General features: G+C 38.2%; 1 protein-coding gene across 2 annotated transcripts; it reads left to right on the top strand.

Moving 5' to 3' along the window:
* Positions 1-7,822: 7,822 nt before the first annotated feature.
* Positions 7,823-16,448, top strand: bsg (basigin). 2 transcript variants are annotated; one of them, XM_058401246.1, is made up of 9 exons: positions 7,823-8,040; positions 11,064-11,414; positions 12,284-12,452; positions 12,998-13,086; positions 13,231-13,370; positions 13,503-13,773; positions 14,852-14,876; positions 14,983-15,056; positions 15,167-16,448. In XM_058401246.1, exons 1-8 carry the CDS (start codon positions 7,977-7,979, stop codon positions 15,041-15,043), a joined length of 1,170 nt encoding a protein of 389 aa, XP_058257229.1. In that variant the 5' UTR covers positions 7,823-7,976; the 3' UTR covers positions 15,044-15,056; positions 15,167-16,448. The 2 variants fall into 2 exon arrangements, with proteins under 2 accessions (XP_058257229.1, XP_058257228.1); XM_058401245.1 differs by lacking the exon at positions 11,064-11,414 and having other exon boundaries at positions 7,825-8,040.
* Positions 16,449-18,375: the final 1,927 nt, after the last annotated feature.

The following is an 18,375-nucleotide window of genomic DNA, read 5'->3' on the forward strand; positions in this document are numbered from 1 at the left end:
GGTTTATATGAATGACGTCATTTTTAGATTTCAAAAAATGCAAACAAAAGTGATTTTGTTTAGTGTATTCGACTGACATTGTGGGGTTGTTTTCTTTCGATCGCGACTGACGTAAGATTCAGAAATTTGGTGTGTCACAACATGCTTCAGCCATCACTGTGATCATGTAGCACTTACAGCTGTCAGAATAACAAAATAGTAGCAAAACTCTTTCTCTATATGCGTCTAAAAGAGTTTATGCGAGTAAACAGAAATAACTAATTTAGCACTCTTACTATCTGAGACATCTAAAGAACTATCTTTTAATGTCTATCACATAATGTTAAACCAAAAAGGCTTGAAATAAGGTGCATCTTCTAGAAGTCATCCTGGAAAACAGCCATCTAATCTACCAGAAACATTCTCAAGATAATAAACAGCCATGTTTTCTATGAAGGAAATGGATTGAGCTTCCTTGTTACGAGGAGAAAAACAGACTTCGGAAGTTAAGCAACCTCTAATTGTTCCAATTAAGTACCGAAAGTCAGGCTGAGATGTTATCTCCAGGCTGCTCTACTGGGACACTCCGTCTGTGTGGTCTGCTTCCACATCGCTTACTGATTTGCTCCTTGGGTTCAATCCATTACAGATGACAAATTGTGCAGTAAACGTCAGCTTTTGATTGGAATTCTGCTTTGCAGGACAGCGGATATTTGAAGGCAGATTTCCTCAAGACAAGCCACACTACTGACAGATTAAAGTCCCTATTTAGGGAATACATGTTGTTCTAGTAAAAAATAGAGGTCATTTTTCAAAGACTCAGGATATAACACGTCCACTCCAAACCCACATACTGAAATGAGTTGTTGTTCAACAGTTCAGCTTAATGCCTGTATTAAATTACTGTCTATTTGGATGAACTGGTCTCCAATCTAAAATTATGAAAGTTCAAACGTGATAGAGGAAATACTGTTCCTGGTGATCTCATTTGACCATATGGAGTCCATTTCCTTAGAAATCTACACATCAACAGAGCTCGCAGTCCTAGATCCCGTCTGGAGGACAGACCTCAGACCTGATATGGTCATTAGACACACATGAGTGCCACCCAAGCAGTTCAACGCATCTCCTCTTATCTATGCTATCTACGGCATGGCAGGACTAGGGTAGCCATATTGTTTTCAGTGCACTGGTCCTTGACCGAATCCATTTGACACATCTGCTCCTGTTAATATCTTCCAGCAGACGATAAGGACCTAAATCGGGCATGGCATCATGCCGCCATCCCTTATAATAGCTTAAATGGAATATTTCCAGGAGCACAGAAGTAAACACTAGTTATAGGAATGTCGATGGAAGTCCAGCAGCCCAGCACAAGTCAACGTAACAGTGAATACTCCAAACCTTGGTTCACTTAATGTGCAATTAAGTGAAACGGCTAATAACGAATGATTGCACATTAAGTGATATAATGGTATATATTATGTGATATTAGGAGTTTACCTGATAACATTACCTAATCTGTGGCTTGCTATTCAATAGATTTATCTGAGATCAGCAGTTAAGATGGAGAACTACAAACCCTATACAGAGCTTTACCTTGAATTGAATAGGGTGGGTTTGGGGTATTTGTGATTACTTACGACTTTTATTTACTATATTTCAAATGAAAATACACCCAATTCTTGATATACATCATAAACTATATGCATCACAATATACATCATTTCTCTATAATAATATGTGCAAAACATTTAGCATCAAGCAACTTAAAGGAGACTTAAGGTTCTAAAAAATAGTCTAAACTAAACATCTAAATAGAGGTGTTAGCAAGATTGAAATTTAATCGCTGCAAATGACTAAAAGACACCTGGCAAGTTGAGCCAGGAATGTTTACCTGGCTCCAGTGTCTCAGACACATCAGATACGGACTAAAGCATTGGTACTGGAAATGTAGACTTTCAGCAGCTTTATTTTGATTGGGTTTTGAAATTATTTCAAATTTATTTAATTAATTGGTTTCCTATGTTGAGTGTATATTTTTTTACTCTTATAACTTGAAAGTACCACCGAGTATACTGAACCATGTAATCAAGCACTGTAATGAGAGAATATATAGTTTATTACATTGCACCCTTGCTTGAAAGGTAGCATTAGCTAATTGTATGACATTTGTTGGTTTCTTGGTGAAAGGAGCGATAATTTATCATCAAAAAATAAAATCATGAGGTAGATGTCTTTTTATATCATGAATCTTTCTTGTATTTTATCTCTATAATTCAAGTCACCATTTAAATCTGTACTTTAACTTTGAAACGAGGTTGAATAGTTTACACAAGTAAACAGTTTTACGACTTTTACAACCTCCAGTGAGTTCTGTATGGATGGTGTTATCATGTGTATTTAATCAATGTGTGACATGACGGAATCTATGATGATGAGATCATGTGACATTTGTAATGGACTTCCCGCCAAACAGGATAACTGGCAGCACAAATAACGTGCACATAATTGCACCCAGAATTAATGAACACAGTGTGTTTCCTCACATGTGTGAAACAACGCTCTCAGCTGGTGTTAAAACTCTCTCTGGCTCACACCCAGGACGTTTCGAAGTTTGGCCTGACGCATGACTGTAGGCAGAGTAAGTGTTTGTGATGGGAACCATTTGGTGAATCACACAAGATGGTCTAGGCCAGAATTTCTCAATCCTGGTCCTGGAGTATAATCCTGGTATTTCCTTGCTCCTATCTCAACAGATTAATTCGTCTGCTAATTAAAAAAGCTTGAACTGGGTTAACCTTGGTGAGGTAGGGGAGGGAAAACACTAGGGATGCATACTGATACTCATTGGTCTAATATTGTGCTCATTTACTCTTATTCTGAAAAAAATACTCAGATAGGAATATCCTGTACCATATGTTGTAAACCTAGTGCACACTGCTGACATGAATAGATGTTACAATCTGGTTGTATTTCACAAATAATGATTGCAAACTGTGCTCTACACACTGCATAATGAGGAGATGCTATAGCTTTTCCTATAATACATAAATTTCCAACTTTAATATCAATTGTTAATGTTTTTGAAGATCTGCAATTATTGCCCATTGATAAAAAGGGATTTAGATTTAATAAAATAATGAAAAAACATTACTTTACATCTTCCAGCTATGCAGAAGTGATTTTCTGAAGTGAAATAAAACCTGCTGTTTAAGTAGATAAACATTCAAGTGTTAGCTTTTCATGGTCACTACTTAAACCAGGCTAAAAAAAAAATATGCACCATGGTGATCCTAATTCATCGATGGCAATCATTAATACATCAGAGCTGACTATGGCTTAGTGGTTATGATGTTTTAGCATGTCCTTCAAGGTTGGGGGCTTGATTCCCTTCTCTGCCCTCTATGCCCTTCGTTTACATGTTTCCTCTGGGCACTCCAGTTTCCTCCCTGATTGGCATCTCTGAATGGTCTGTAGTATGTGAATGGGTGGGTGAGTGTGTGTGTGTGTGTGATTGTGGTTTGGTGCTCCACCCTGAGCCTTCCACACCTTGTACACCTTATTCCCACATCCCCTAGGATGGGCTCCAGGTTTTCCATGTAGAATAAATGGAAGGTGAATGGATGGATTAATATACTGACACAGTATCAATATCAGTAAATGAATATCTATGTAAAAGAGCACCAAAACTGCTTACTTGTATTCAGTCTGAAAATAAAATTCTTAGATATGTCTGCTGTTTTTTCCCTGATGTTATTGCACACATAATGATGTCTCTGCTTTGGTCTTTCATTCTGTATCATCAGTGAAACATGATGTGCTCTTTGCACACTGTTTCCAGATTCAGTTCTTGCTTTGGCTGTACTGTCATCATTGCCGCATTATTTATTGCTGGGTGGCAACAGTATGAAAAAAAATTATGCAAGCACCATCATGTGTAAAAAAAGACTCTTAAAATGAGGAGTCTGAAAGAGAAATTCTAGGCTTGCATAGCTGCTGTAACCACATGACCTGGTTCTAACCCACGAGTCTGAGCCTCTCTCCAGACACAACAGAGAACTGTGAAGTGGCTCACGTAGTGACGCATTTAGAACTGAGAATACAATAACCTTCTTCATTCTCACAGACACAGCAACCCTCCACTATCAAAGTCTCCTAATCAAAGTGTACAGGAGAGCAGAGCTGCTCCCACGTAAGGCCTGAACCAGTCTATAACTGCCTCCAATTGGCAATGCATATTTTCAGTCCATTAGTGTTGCCTTATAAGCAGTAAATGATTAAATCCCAGGCCGAAGCTAAAAGCCTGTCCTGTGTGTTGTTCCTTGGTGTGTACAAATAAAGTGCATGTGCCAATTTTTTTTTTTTTTTTTTTTTATGAGCATAGCATGTTAAAACTGTCCAACATCATAAACATCTTTCGTCTGTTTTATATTACTATTTCTGCAGGGTATTGTCCATTGTTCTGTGGATATAACTAATTGGATCCTGGTACATTTTTGTTGAATTTAACAAGCCGTTATGGTCAATTAACCTCATATTCTGAAGGAGCGTGTTTATAGAGTTATTCCACAGTGGATGTCTGAAGTTCCTGATGAAATTATAACATTTTACAGAGTGTGGATCTGTTGTTTTACCTCTGCCAGTGCTTTTCTAGGTCAAAACTTCTTTTTTTTTTAAAGATATGTGAAACTGAGCTCGGGTGAGCTGACAGGAAAGATGTGATTGGCTAATGGAAAGTCATGCAGAACCTCCTACTTGCCATCTAGCGTGTGTTTCAGAAGGAAGCAGAAACACAGTGTACTCTGAGTCTGGATGGATTTCTTACAAATATGTCTCCGCAGTCTTAAATCACCGATTCAGCAAGGGCTTAAGCTAACTAACTGAATGGAAGACCGCATGTTTTATTACCCATGTCCCACAAAAGGCTTCTAAATTTAACTGTTCTTGAATAGTTTATTGTAGATTTTTTAAGGCACTTGTCTATTACACCTAATAAACAGATATCAATAAATCAGGGACACTCAACTCTAATCCAGGAAGGACAGAGTCCAGCACATTTTGGTTATTTTCCTCTTCACTGCCTTTTAAGGACATCTACTACAAACAGCATATGATAAAAAAAAAATGTCATATATCAAATTTTAAGGTGTCACTCCAACTTTCAAAAGGATGGAATGAAATTAGCATAGATGAACTTACACATATCAGTGTAAATTAAACAGGTAAGAAGGAGTGCCACATCAGGTAAAAGAGCATTACTAAGTAAGATGGAGGTCCAGAACAAAAAACAGTACTGTGTTTTCAAAGCAGTAAGCATAAGCACCACCTTGTGGTCATGCTTTCCAATATTACAATTATAAATGATTGGTTTAATCCAGAAGTTCACATTTTTTCCTGCTCCAATATTTGGATGTTATTATTGTGTGAGCTGTTTAAACTGATTGCATTACTCTTAGGGTGTGAAGACAGTTAATCAAGACGATGGGAGATGTTCATTATAAGCCTGTGAAGATCACATAGTATATCATGTAGGATGACAGCCTTTGTTTTCTAATTGAGTCTAATCAGATGTTCTCTCCTCTTAAGTACAACACCAGGTTTCACAAAAACTCAGCTTATCATAAATCAAAGAGTTCATTAGGCAATCATTTGTTCATTCATCCTCAGTATCCACTTTATCCTGGTCAGGGTCAAAGTGGATCTGGAGTCTACCCAAGAATATGCATTACGATATTTACAAGATATTGGAATAATCTGATAGAATTGCAGTGTATCTGTCTGTTTCCTGGAACATAGATCCTTATTTTATAAACATAGAATATAGGCAGAAGTTCAAGTTGTGTTATATTAACCAAAACATGGCTTGCTCAAATCCCAGGACAGCTCCTGAGCCAGTGTAGAGTGTTTGAGCAATATCCTACCCTCTCAACAGCTCAGCTATGGGATGGATTAAATTCTCTGTCACTTTTCAGTTACACTGGATAAATGGATCTACAATATTTAATAGCTGTCTGAAAATTATAAAGTTCCTAAACACTGGTAAGTGGAACGCTTTCAAATAAGATTGGCCAGTGGTTCCAAGGAAATTTCACGTGGGAATCATAAAAGTTTGTCACTTGCTTTCTAAGAGTGTGAGACTCAAGATTTGCTTCCTGTTTCAGAAATGAATGGAGCAAAATCTACACACATGACCTCTCTACCTTGTGTGTTTTTTACACAACACAATAGCCTTAAGTTTCTGGAATTTTTCTCTTGCAAAGTTTTTCTCTTTTTTTTTGTCTCATGCTGGCCTCATGCTGGAAACTTGAAATTTATACTAGATGTGAAAGAGAGAGAGAGAGAGAGAGAGAGAGAGAGAGGTCATGTTCCCTGGAGTGATGCTTGAAAACAGTTCGATCTTGTTTCACAGGGACACTCTACCTAGTGTATATCAATACAAACCTTTTAAACACTGACTGTGCAAAGAGGGTGGACTACACTCTTTAAAACTTTTTTTTTTAAATACAACCCTTAATGTTTCTTTTGTTGTCCTTATAGAAAATCCCAAAAGCTTCTTTCTATCTGAGAAGCAGAAATATTGAGACTAAGAACCCTTAACTCTAAAAAGCATAATAGTGGCTGGAAGGCAGTTCTGAGATTTGACCTCACAGCATTCACATCCTTAGCACAACTACTGACCTACTACAGTCAACTGATTGTTTTGTTGCATAATATTTCAGACACAAACCTGGCACAAAACCATGATACCAAACATTTACATAGACAAGTATGGATGTCTGTTTTAAGGGACAAGCTTCAATGATGATAACTTAGATAACTACAGTACTAAATAGTTAATACATTACTGCCACACTCAAAAGACTGCAAAATAAATTCCCCTTACATCATCTTATTTTTCATTTAGCAGTCATGACCGTTAAAAAGGATAAAACAACAACATATAGCTCAACAGGTGAGACATGCTACAAGGCTGTAAAGTGTAGGTGTAGAACCAGAGGGAAAATGTGCTTAATCCTGAGTTTGTCCATTGATGCAGAGTCCCAAAAAAAATTGTCTTTAACATTTTTAAAATCTTTAAAATTAGTCTTTAGAATTTGGATTAACGTGAATATATTATAATCAAATATTGATTTATTTGGTTAATAAAATAAAATGCTATTGTAAAAAAAAACCCTGTATATGCTGATAATGGATTTTACCACTAGGGGGCACCATTGTTGTTTTTCTTTCTTTTTTTTTCTTTTAAGCTGGGCTGGAAAATAGCCTTAGGCTCATTTGGCAAGGGTAATTTTGACTGCTTTGTAGTGGTCTAAATGGGATTTCAAACCTTGCTGAAAAGAGTCGATTCAATTTGTTTAAACAACGGGTGGGTCACAGGAAATCTGTAACAATAACCGTGGAAAAGTAATATTCGCCTCAGATTCCCTCTCAAGAACAGCCCTAATTTCATTTTAAAGGGTTTTATTGCTTTAAAGTATAAAGCGGTATAATAAAGTCTGATTACGTTATATGATGGCGTACTAACGCCTAAAGTTTGTTAATGTTCTGTAAAAAGCTTGTGCAACAGTCCCAGGTATCAAAGTGCAGTCTGTGTTTGTGCATAAAGAAGAAATACTATCAGGCCATTGAGAAAGAGCATGAAAATAACTTTTGCGATCCACATCCTGCATACACGTGAAAAAAAAAAATATATATATATATATATACTTTTAAACCCTTTATGTTGTGCGGATTTAGACGCGTCTACAGCGCTGAACTGTTTACATAACTCAGGTTTGCGACGCACGTATCCAGCAACGTGACGTAAACACGCCTTTTTTGTGTCTACGTGCGCGTTCTCGTGCGCGTCAGGATCAAATAGAGGACGACGAGCGGACGGCTAGTCAGAAAGCATCGGGCGGTCGCATCGTCGCTCTTGTCTTGTAAATTTACGGCACAAGTCATAGTACAGTATTTCGTTCGAGACAAAGAGCTAACAAGCGTGAGGAGCCAACATGAGGCTGTTGTGGGCGCTTTGTGCTGTTTTATTTAGTTTTCAGCAGGCCTTTGCTGCGACAGGTAAGACCGACGTCTTTCAGCGCGTCGCGCTTATCAGCCATCTCTGAATGCTACACATTAGCCTGTTTGCTTCGAGCTGTTAGATCTTTAAATTGATATTAAATGAACATGGCAACGAGTCATTTCATTGTATATGAATTGCATGTGGTGTATTGCATTATATATGACTCTGTGATGGCGCTTTAAAGATTTCCCGATGTTTAGAAAAAGATTTTCTCAACAACAAACTCGGTCGCGTGAGCTAGCTAGGCTGTTTGCTAGCTAGCAACTTGGTTAGCAAGTTTCATTGTTTTTGTTTTTTGTTAAACATAATTATATATTGTACATCTTTTTTTTAACTGTATGCGTCGTTCGAACATTACATCTGATATTGATTAATATTAATCGCCTACGCATTTACTAAAGCGACCGATTGAGCTAGTCGAGCCTTTACCTAACCGTTATGCTAGTTAAGAATATTTAGATAACCCACCCGTCTGTCTCTATTAACTCCCGGTTGCTAACTAGTCTAGCCGATGGCCTCCATGTTGGAGCTGTGGAGAGCCTTTATGCTCTTCAGTGGATTTAGGTAAATGAGATCGCAAGTCATCACGTTACATTTTGAAATCGGTCAGTTTTGCGCAAATGATCAGGCTAGTTTGTGTAAATGTGGTACAGTCAGGATGCTGTTTTTTTGTTTTGTGTTGTTTTTTTTTTGATTTAGCACTCCTTTTTGGCTGCTTACGTTAAATCCCTTAATAATATCACATTATATTTGGATAATAGCATCTAGCCGGTAATTGCATGCTTGGTTAAACAGGTTTAGACCAGTTTTCTATCCGCCTACATCTCTTATAGGCATCTGGAAATCTTCACTATTGGATTAAATATAAAACCTGTAGATTTTATGCTTTTGTCTTTATTCACATTGTTCTTATTAGCTAGGCACTGAAAAAAAACTGGCTTAAAACAATACAGTAATCTAATGACCAATCAGATGGACAATGTACTTTTCAGTCAGGCCTCAGTCTTTAGAGGATTAAGTGTAAGCTCATTATAACTTTACAGAACAGTGAATGACCATGGTGCAGAAATGCATTCCAGCATGCAGCTAAACAGAGGAGTAGCAGAAACATGATGCTTGAATGCTGGTGACTTGGTCACTAGTAATTTGTTCCTGAACCAAAATGTGTATATGTACTATTTTTATTCATTTAATTCACTTGTTTTTCCCACTTGAAAGAACAGCTAAATGAATGTTGGTGTCTGCTAATCCCCCACTTAATCAGCCTTACTGTTAGAAATAGAGCTTTGGCACGGCAGTGGCGGCTGTACTTAAACCTACATGCTGCTGTGAACTGCCACCCACTTTTGTTTTTGGCATCAGTCAGTTTTTTTCCATCTGTCATGTTAAGACCATCTTTGAGCTAGCAGAATGGCAACAGGTAAAGGTTGAGGTCATCAGGAGGCAGTGGAACCAACATTGCTATCTGAGAGGACTTGTGCTGTAGCAGCTCTAACTCAGGATTAAAATTAGATTTTTCCCTCGAGCCTTCTGTCTTCTGCTCGGTGCAGCCTGGAAAATTGGGTTAACAAGACCGTGCAGGTATTTATCCAATGCTGAATGGATCTGCTATTGTGTCAGCATGATGGCTGACTGACTAGACTGCCATTTTGTTCACAGGAACTGTTTCTCACTGTAGAGCAGATTTACACAACATTGTTTTACAACATGATCAGGAACACCCTGTACTTCATAACTTCATAAGCAATAGACTACATTTCGTTTAGGTTTAGTCAAAGACACTGTAATCATGACATATTTAGGTGTGTGTGTATTGTAGACTCCCTTTTTTTTTTTTTACATGATGGAAAGATAATGTGGGAAATATTAACAGACTATCTACAGTAAATCTATACACAAACAGTAGTTTCACTGCCCTAAATTTGTTGGTATAGAAATTTTTCTCAGAACTCCAGCTGTGTTCTGTGAATTTTATCAAATCTTTATTTGTTCTTCAGCCTGTTCCTCACTCAAAAATTCACTCGCTGTCACTCAATAGAGCTGAGCTTGATGTGAAAAGTTATATAGAAGCACACAGATGCCTCCAGGTAGTCACTAGCGGGGTATTCTGTGTTCCCTTGTTCAACAGTAGTTCAACTGGTTCATGAGACAAGCAGGTAGAAAAATATATCGATCATTTGAACAGTTAACTTTTCAACAGGAAAAAAATAGTCTTTTTATTGTTTTGATGCTCATGATTTAGTGAGTTTTAAATCATAGTCTTATGCTATTAATGCTTTAAAGATAACATTTAGTAGTGGTCATACAGATTCAGTCTATTCCACTTTAAAGGCCAAGTGATATTCAATCACATACACTGGCTGCTTCTGAGTTTACTGGTTGGAGCATGCAGAATAAAAGTGACTACCATTCCTCGGGTCATACAGCTGAACCTATTTCCTCTGTGAAATATATTGGAGGCCATAAGTGGTCTCCACAATCTTGAGAAAATATTCAGTTGCTAAGACAAAATACATTTTGTTAAGAACACATGTTCTCAGGATTGATGTTGAGGTTTGTTTATTAATTGGACACGCCTGTTCTCCCATGTTGTCCATTCTGTATATTTTTTTTCTGAGTAGTTCCATTGAACTATCTCCATAGGGGTTTAAACCAAGCCTACCTTGTGTCTGTTGGCTTTTTCTAAAACAAACCAGAGCCTTCAAGAATCATCGGAAGAGTGCCGAACTTCCGTAAAACTGAAACAATGTAGTTATTGCGTGACTTTTTATATTGTGCAGTATCTACATTCGTTCAAGCGAGCATTTGTTCTTGCGTAATAATGCCCGGAATCTAGGAAGCATTAATTTATGCTTGCATTACCTTCTTTGTTCTAACAATCTTTTCTTCTTTTTTTTTCTTCTTTGTTTTATTTTGTTTGTTACCTAAAATCACAATAACTCAACATTACCATCACTTATTAATCACTTCACTCAACTTCCAAAATCAATCCTTTCCGCTTAACATCTTTTATGGACAGCGGGCTTCATAAGGTCCCCCATGTCTCAGACAAGACTGTTAGGTGACAGTGCGGTTCTGCACTGTGAGGTGATAGGGAACCCCATCCCAGAGGTGCAATGGTGGTTTATAGAAGGGGATGAACCCAATGAGACGGCCTCTCAGCTCTTTGAAGGAGCTCAGCATGACCGTGTGCACATCAACACCACCTACATCCAACATGGTGCCAGTATCCTGCTTCTCTTCAATCTCACATTCAACGACACTGGTGTTTACGAGTGCCGCGCTTCCAACGACCCAGACCGCAACGCCCTGAGGACACTGCCCAAAGTCAAGTGGATCCGCTCTCAGGCCAATGTTATTGTGTTTGAAAGTGAGTGGTGAGGTGTAGAGGAGCAGCCCATGTGTAGAGGACGTGAAGCCCTTAGATTTCCAGTTCATACCCATGTAATGCTCCTCCTGTGTCTTCCCTTCAACCACAGACCAGCCCATCGAAGTCATTGTATCTGAGTTAGCAAACTAAAATTTTTAAATTTCTTTTTTAAAGAAGGTGCAGCTGCTACTGGAATTGAGTAAGATTTGCATTTTGCCAACACTGGTTATGTGGCTGGTGTTCAGGGCTGCCTATTACTTTCATTTTTAAACTTAACAGTGCTAGCAATGCTGTTTCTTTTGAAATCAAATTGTGCCATTAAAGTATATGAAAATGGCTCAAATTGTTTGCTTCACTTTTTTTTGGTTTCTGTTTGTATTTTAGTTTATTTAACATCAATCTTTTACGCATTACCTGAATTCCAGTCCACTTCTTGGTTGGTTGAAGCCCCTCACCCCCATCATCACCTGCATTTGTTAGCATGCCTTTTTGTTTCCTTCTAACTCGCAGTCCTAATATAGCTTCCCTTTCTGACCTTTAGAAGCTTTGAGTGCCCCTTCTCTTCAGTGCCCCTTTTAACCTCTGAACATTTGAAAACTTTGTGCCTTTTAATAGTCTGAAATAATACAACTAGTTATGTTTACTACACATTGTAATATTTCTGAATCTGTATAATTTTCTAGAGTTTAATTTTAATGAGATTTATCAGATCTTAAAGAACGTGTCTCTTGCAGGGTAGACCATTCACGTTTTCATTCTTATTAATATTATCCACTGATTAGTCTGGCCTATTAAATTCCCTCCTAGCAGGTTCATTTAAATGTCCAATTAATGCAAATATTTTTTTTTAAAAACTTGTTCATTTGCAGTGCCTTTGATTGTGGTCAGTCCAAAAGACCTGAACAACCAGACCTCTGCCACGCTCAGCTGCAATTACACCAACCCAGCGTCTCCAGTCACACGCACCTTTTGGAAAAAAAATGGCAAGGATATCGAGAGCACCAAGAAGGATGGAGAAAAGGTCTTCATTGAGTACACGTATGTTCTCATTCTGCTCACTAATCACACTGCTGTAAGATTAGGCTATTTCGTGTTACTACACTGGAATATTATTAATAAAAATACAATGCAAGATCTGATTGTAACCTTTGACCAAAGAGTGAGAAGGCTTCAGTACATTATATTGTAAAAACACAGCCCAGTTAATTCCCACTGAGGTAGAGAGAGTGCTGGAGTGCTTATTCTCATATAGCTCCAACCTGGCAGGGTTAAATCACCCCAGCACTGACTATAATTCTTTCATTGGTGCATAATAGACCTAGGAATGTTGTAGCTATGGGGATGTGATGGCGACTTGCCAAATGGAAGGCATTTATTTCAGACAGAGGGTTACCTTCCTGTGTCTGATCCAACCCTAATCAGAGAGAATATTGAAACTTGTTGACTAATTATTGTTTTTAGATTATCTAGGTAGGCACTTCAGGCATTTCAGGACTGAATTTTGGCCCTTCTCTGTCTATGCAAAAAAATTAGGAATGCCCAGGAACTAGAAACATTTATTGTTTTCTTTTCTCTGTTGCCAGCATTTCGAAGATTGAGACCAACTCTGGAAAATATACTTGCGTCTTTCAGTCACAGGACATTGCTGCTGAAGCAAACATTGAAGTAAAACGTGAGAATGTTTAACTTGTTTTCCCAAGTACCTTCAGAAGCAGCACATGTTTTATGTGTAAATTTGACATTTTAAGTACACTTAAATTCATGGCCATATGTTTGAGTTTGTGAAAAATAAATGATTTAATGTTCCTTTCTGCAGGTCCTCCTCATATTGTGGCACACAAGCACTCCGAGAATGCTAATGAGAATGACAAGGCAGTGCTGGTGTGCGAGTGCCATAGCTACCCCCTGGCAACTGACTGGAATTGGGTTAAAATTCTTGAGACGGGCGAGGAGACGGTACGACGTGTGCAATTTTTAGATTGAGATTTTTGTTTAGATTGAGAAATGTACCCATACATGCACGCGTACATATGTATACGTTTTCATCTAATCTAAACTGATGTTTTTCTGATCTTTAATGTTATTCAGAGCATCACCAATGGTACTGAGAGGTATTTAATCAAACACACTCCATACAATTCTACACTGACCATCGAGGACCTGAATAACGACGATGCAGCTGTCTATGAGTGCATTGGGCAGAACGATCTGGGACACTCTTCAGATAAGATCCAACTACGTGTGCGTAGCCGCTTAGCTGCTCTCTGGCCATTCCTTGGTATTGTGGCCGAGGTCATCATCCTCGTCACCATCATCTTCATCTACGAGAAACGGAGAAAGCCCGATGAGATTAACGACGGTATGTGTCGCTCACCTGGTTTACCTGACTTTGCTTGCAGCCCACTGAATGTACAATGAATGTATGTGTTATCTGTGATCAGAATTATTTTTAGGATGCCTGATTTTGTTTCATCACGTTTTTTTGCATTCTTGTATATATTTTTATCTCTTGGAAAAGTACTTGCAGTGATTTAGTTCGGTCTGTGTTTTATTTACGTTGTTTTTCTCTGTTCGCTGCTGCTTTTACGTTGTGGTAAGTGTTCAAAACTGCATGTCAGGCTGAAGTGGTTTTTCTGAGACTAGGAACAAGGACCAGTTTTTGAATCTGAAGTCCAGATTCGCTTCTTGCTTAGAGTATCCGCTGCTAGAAACGGTGAAGAGGGAACAGCTCTTTCATTGGTTCTTGATTTTTAAAGAGCAAATTTGTGCTCAAATGATTCTCTCTAATTGTGGTGTCAACCATGTCCAATGAAAGGGCTGAAAAAGTCTGACCTGACCCGGGTCAGATTTGTTCAATTCTCTATCCACGTTTTTGGAAAAATAACATGTAATATTTCAGGGCTCAGGAGAGGTTTAGCAGCATCATTGTGCATGCCTTCTGCATCAACTCTCATTGCATGGGTTACGCTGGTGAATTGCAGTCTTTCTCGCTGCCCTTAGACAGAATTGAACAACAGCGTCTAAGTAAAATAAGGGCCGATGACAATCATGTGGACGGCTGTCTTGGGTTTCGAGGTTGCATGGAAAAATTACACTGGGTTAAACTTTTCATATTTGTTTAGTTATGATGCATGAGTAACTGCATTGTGCATGAACTATTAATAGTGTTTAAGTTATACCACACACATCACGCAAATAATTCTTTTAATTGTTGTTGGGCAGGTTAGTAATGTTTTGTTTTGTTTTTTTTGGTCTAGGCTCACTTAAGATGGTAGACGTACATTAAACTGTGTGCTGACTTCCATATAACAACTCCAGGCTTTTGATAACTTGACATTTATAGATCTAAAACCTTATCTAATATTTTCACTTGCTTGCCAAAATCTGACAAGGTTGTGTATGTTTTTCTCCTCTATGTACTTTCCTGCTGACTTCAGATGATGATTCGGGATCAGCCCCACTGTAAGTCTTTCATTACTTTCCTCTATTAAAAAGTTTTGCGTACTTGCTTCACCGGTGAATTAAAGAGGAAGCTGAGGAAACACATTGCTTATGTTCTGTGTTTCAGGAAGAGCAACTCCGCTGCAAACCACAAAGACAAGAATGTGCGACAAAGGAACTCCAACTGAGATATGAGTTGAAGTAAGTTTCATTCAAAGCAAAATAGTACATACTGTTCTGTAAAGATCTTTTTGGTATGTTTCAAAGCACATCACGTACAAAGACACGTTTTCTTTGCACTCTGTTTGTAGGCGTCCTGATGACTACTAGTCAAGATACAAGAAAAGCATGAAGTTGCTGTGTGGCTCCTTAAGATCGAATAATCGTTTTCTGCTTGAGTGTAAATGTCTTGAGATATCGATTGCTTTGTTTTCATTCTTTCCCAGTATTCCTCTCTATATTGTGCTGCCAGCAAACGTGTTCTTAAAAAGTGGGCTTTGGGGTGGGGGGTGGGGACATGCATGATTGTACTCTTGCTGTAGAAGTGTTGTAGTGAAACCCTTTTCACATGGGAATGAACAATTGATGGTTTTTCTTCTGTCTGCTTGCTCTACTGTGCCGCACAACTTTAGCTTGGAAACCAAACTACTAGCAGTGTGTTCAGCTACACCCTGCCTCTGAAATCAATTTTTCGATTCTGATTGCTCCCTTTTACAATTAAAATTTTTTGGGTGGCAATTTTAATACAATCTGCTTCACCCAGCTTGTTTGAACCTTGCTTGTTAACAATCTGATACTTTGGCTATTATAATTCTTCATCCATTCTAAAATATATATATATATATATTATATGTGTGTCCCTTTGACAGTATGGGATTTCTTCATCTATTCTTGATGTCTATATTACTACTACAAAGCAATTGTTTGAAAGATTCTTCTACTTAGTTACTTTTTGGCAGTCGACTTTTTTTCTGTAAGCCTTAATGTTGATCTTTTTTTCTTCCTTTTGTTGGATATGCTTACTTTTTAGTCATGGAGAAATAACTATTATTGCAGCGCACATCCAACCACCTGCTGTTATTGCAGTATATCAAATTGCACTGTTATAGTTAACTACAGAATGCCACTTTTCTTTGCTTAATTCTTAGTTCCAGACTAATGTTTTGGTTTAAGACACAAATTTGTTTTAGGAATAAAAACTTTTTAAGTAAGGGTAATGTTGGTTTTTGTAATAAAAACAGTACACATGCATTGAAGAGGACCAAGCATGAACAGTTTGTGCCATTCACTACTTTAATGATAATCCAGTACTAATCCAGACTAATGCTAATTTTAGATCTGTAATTATTGAAGTAAATGTGCCATTTAGTTGAAGTATTCTTCCTGAGTATTCATCCTCCCTATAAGCAATTCAGAAGCAATTCTAGATACAAAATTATGACCGAATCTATGCCACTTCTTTAAAAGGCATGTTGAATATTGAGAACTTATTGAGCTGATGTAAATTATTTTGCCTTAGACACATGAAATCTTAAGAAATGTCAGCTTTAATGACTTGCACACTCTGAATAAAGTTATTTGGTTTGATTTTAACATCAGACTGGTCTGTTTATTTGATCAAATACTACTTTTTTTTTTTTTTTTTTTTTTTTTTAAACAAAAGTTCACCAAAATTAGACACTTTCGTCACCTTGTTAGAGGAATATAGTGTACACAAGCAGATGAACTTAGCAACACGCACACACCCACACACTGGTCAGCCATAACATTATGAGCACTGACAGGTGAAGTGAATAGCACTGATAAACTCATCATGGCACCTGTTAGTGGGTGGGATATATCAGGCAGCAAGTGAACATTTTGTCCTCAAAGTTGATGTGTTAGAAGCAGGAAAAATGGGCAAGCGTATGGATTTGAGCGAGTTTGACAAGGGCCAAATTGTGATGGCTAGACGACTGGATCAGAGCATCTCCAAAACTGCAGCTCTTGTGGGGTGTTCCCGGGCTGCAGTGGTCAGTATCTATCAAAAGTGGTCCAAGGAAGGAACAGTGGTGAACCAGCGACAGGCTGGCCCGTGTGATCCAATCTAATAGACGAGCTACTGTTGCTCAAATTGGAAAAAAAAAGTTAATGCTGGTTCTGATAGAATGGTGTCAGAATACACAGTGCATTGCAGTTTGTTGCGTATGGGGCTGCATAGCTGCAGACCAATCAGGGTGCCCATGCTGACCCCATCCTCCACCTCACAACTTACAGGACTCAAAGGATCTGCTGCTAAAATCTTGGTTCCAGATACCACAACACACCTTCAAGGATCTTCTGGAGTACATGCCTTGTTGGTTCAGGGCTATTTTGGCAGCAAAATGGGGACCGACACAATATTAGGCAGGTGGTCAAAATGTTATGGCTGATTGTTGTGTATATGATGTCAGTTTAACAGTATAGGATTTGCAGAGGTACTGTGTCTTCAGCTATTCTTGATGTCTATTTTACTACTACAAAGCAATAGTTTGAAAGGTTCTCCTATTTAGTTCCCATTTTGGCTGTAAACTTTTATTAGAAAAACAACGATCTAGGGTTTTCTTTAAATGGTGCCCAGACAAACAAACAAACAAAAAACCCCAGCCAGTATGATACAGTTTTGCAGGTGGAAAACCCTTGTTGATGAGAAGAGGTCTAAGGAGAATGGGCAGACTGGCAGATGGTTAGCAGAATGCCCCAGTGAGATCCGCTCCAGTCAGCCAGGAACAGGACAACTGTGATCACATGTCTTGTTTTGATGAGCCTTTGATGTATCTAACTTTTATACACTTGTGTGGGCTACCACTAAAATAATATCTGGATTAATGATGGTCTATCTTCCATTCATGGACACAGTGGACTTCATCCTCTGATGTGTTTAGCTTTACATAGATGCTCCACTTTTGCCTATACTCACAAAACATAGTAACTACATGCTCAAAACAAATAAATGATTTTGGTTAAAATAACACGAAATTTTTAGCTGTGATACCCACAGATTCTAAAATTCACATACTATAAACATGTCCTGTTTTCAGTAGACTGCCATGGCAGTGATAGCTCAGTGGTTAAGATGTTAGCTTACTGAGCAGAAGGTTGTGAGTTCAAATGCAAAGGCCACCACACTACCACTGTTGGGCCCTTGAGCAAGGTCCTTTACCCCAGATTGTTCAGATGTGTAAAAGAGATAAATGTTAGTCGCTCTGGGGAATCTATCAAATGCCGTAAATACATAATAGTAAAGGCAGCCATGCTTATTAAATCTGCAGTTATTTTACTCAGCACCAGATGGCGCCTTTGATTTACTGATGAGTTTCTTCTCCCTGTACCAGTGACTATGGCTCAGCGCACTAGACCACCAGATCTTCTAGACCAAATAAATAACGTTGTGAAACGTACCAGCCAAATAAATAAATAAACGACATGATTTTGGATATAGTGACTTATTTGATGTTACAGTTTATTACTATTGTGATTTTAATTAGGCTATTATTTATTG

The sequence above is a fragment of the Hemibagrus wyckioides genome, linkage group LG10 (assembly GCF_019097595.1).
Source record: "Hemibagrus wyckioides isolate EC202008001 linkage group LG10, SWU_Hwy_1.0, whole genome shotgun sequence".
Taxonomy (NCBI): Eukaryota; Metazoa; Chordata; class Actinopteri; order Siluriformes; family Bagridae; genus Hemibagrus; species Hemibagrus wyckioides.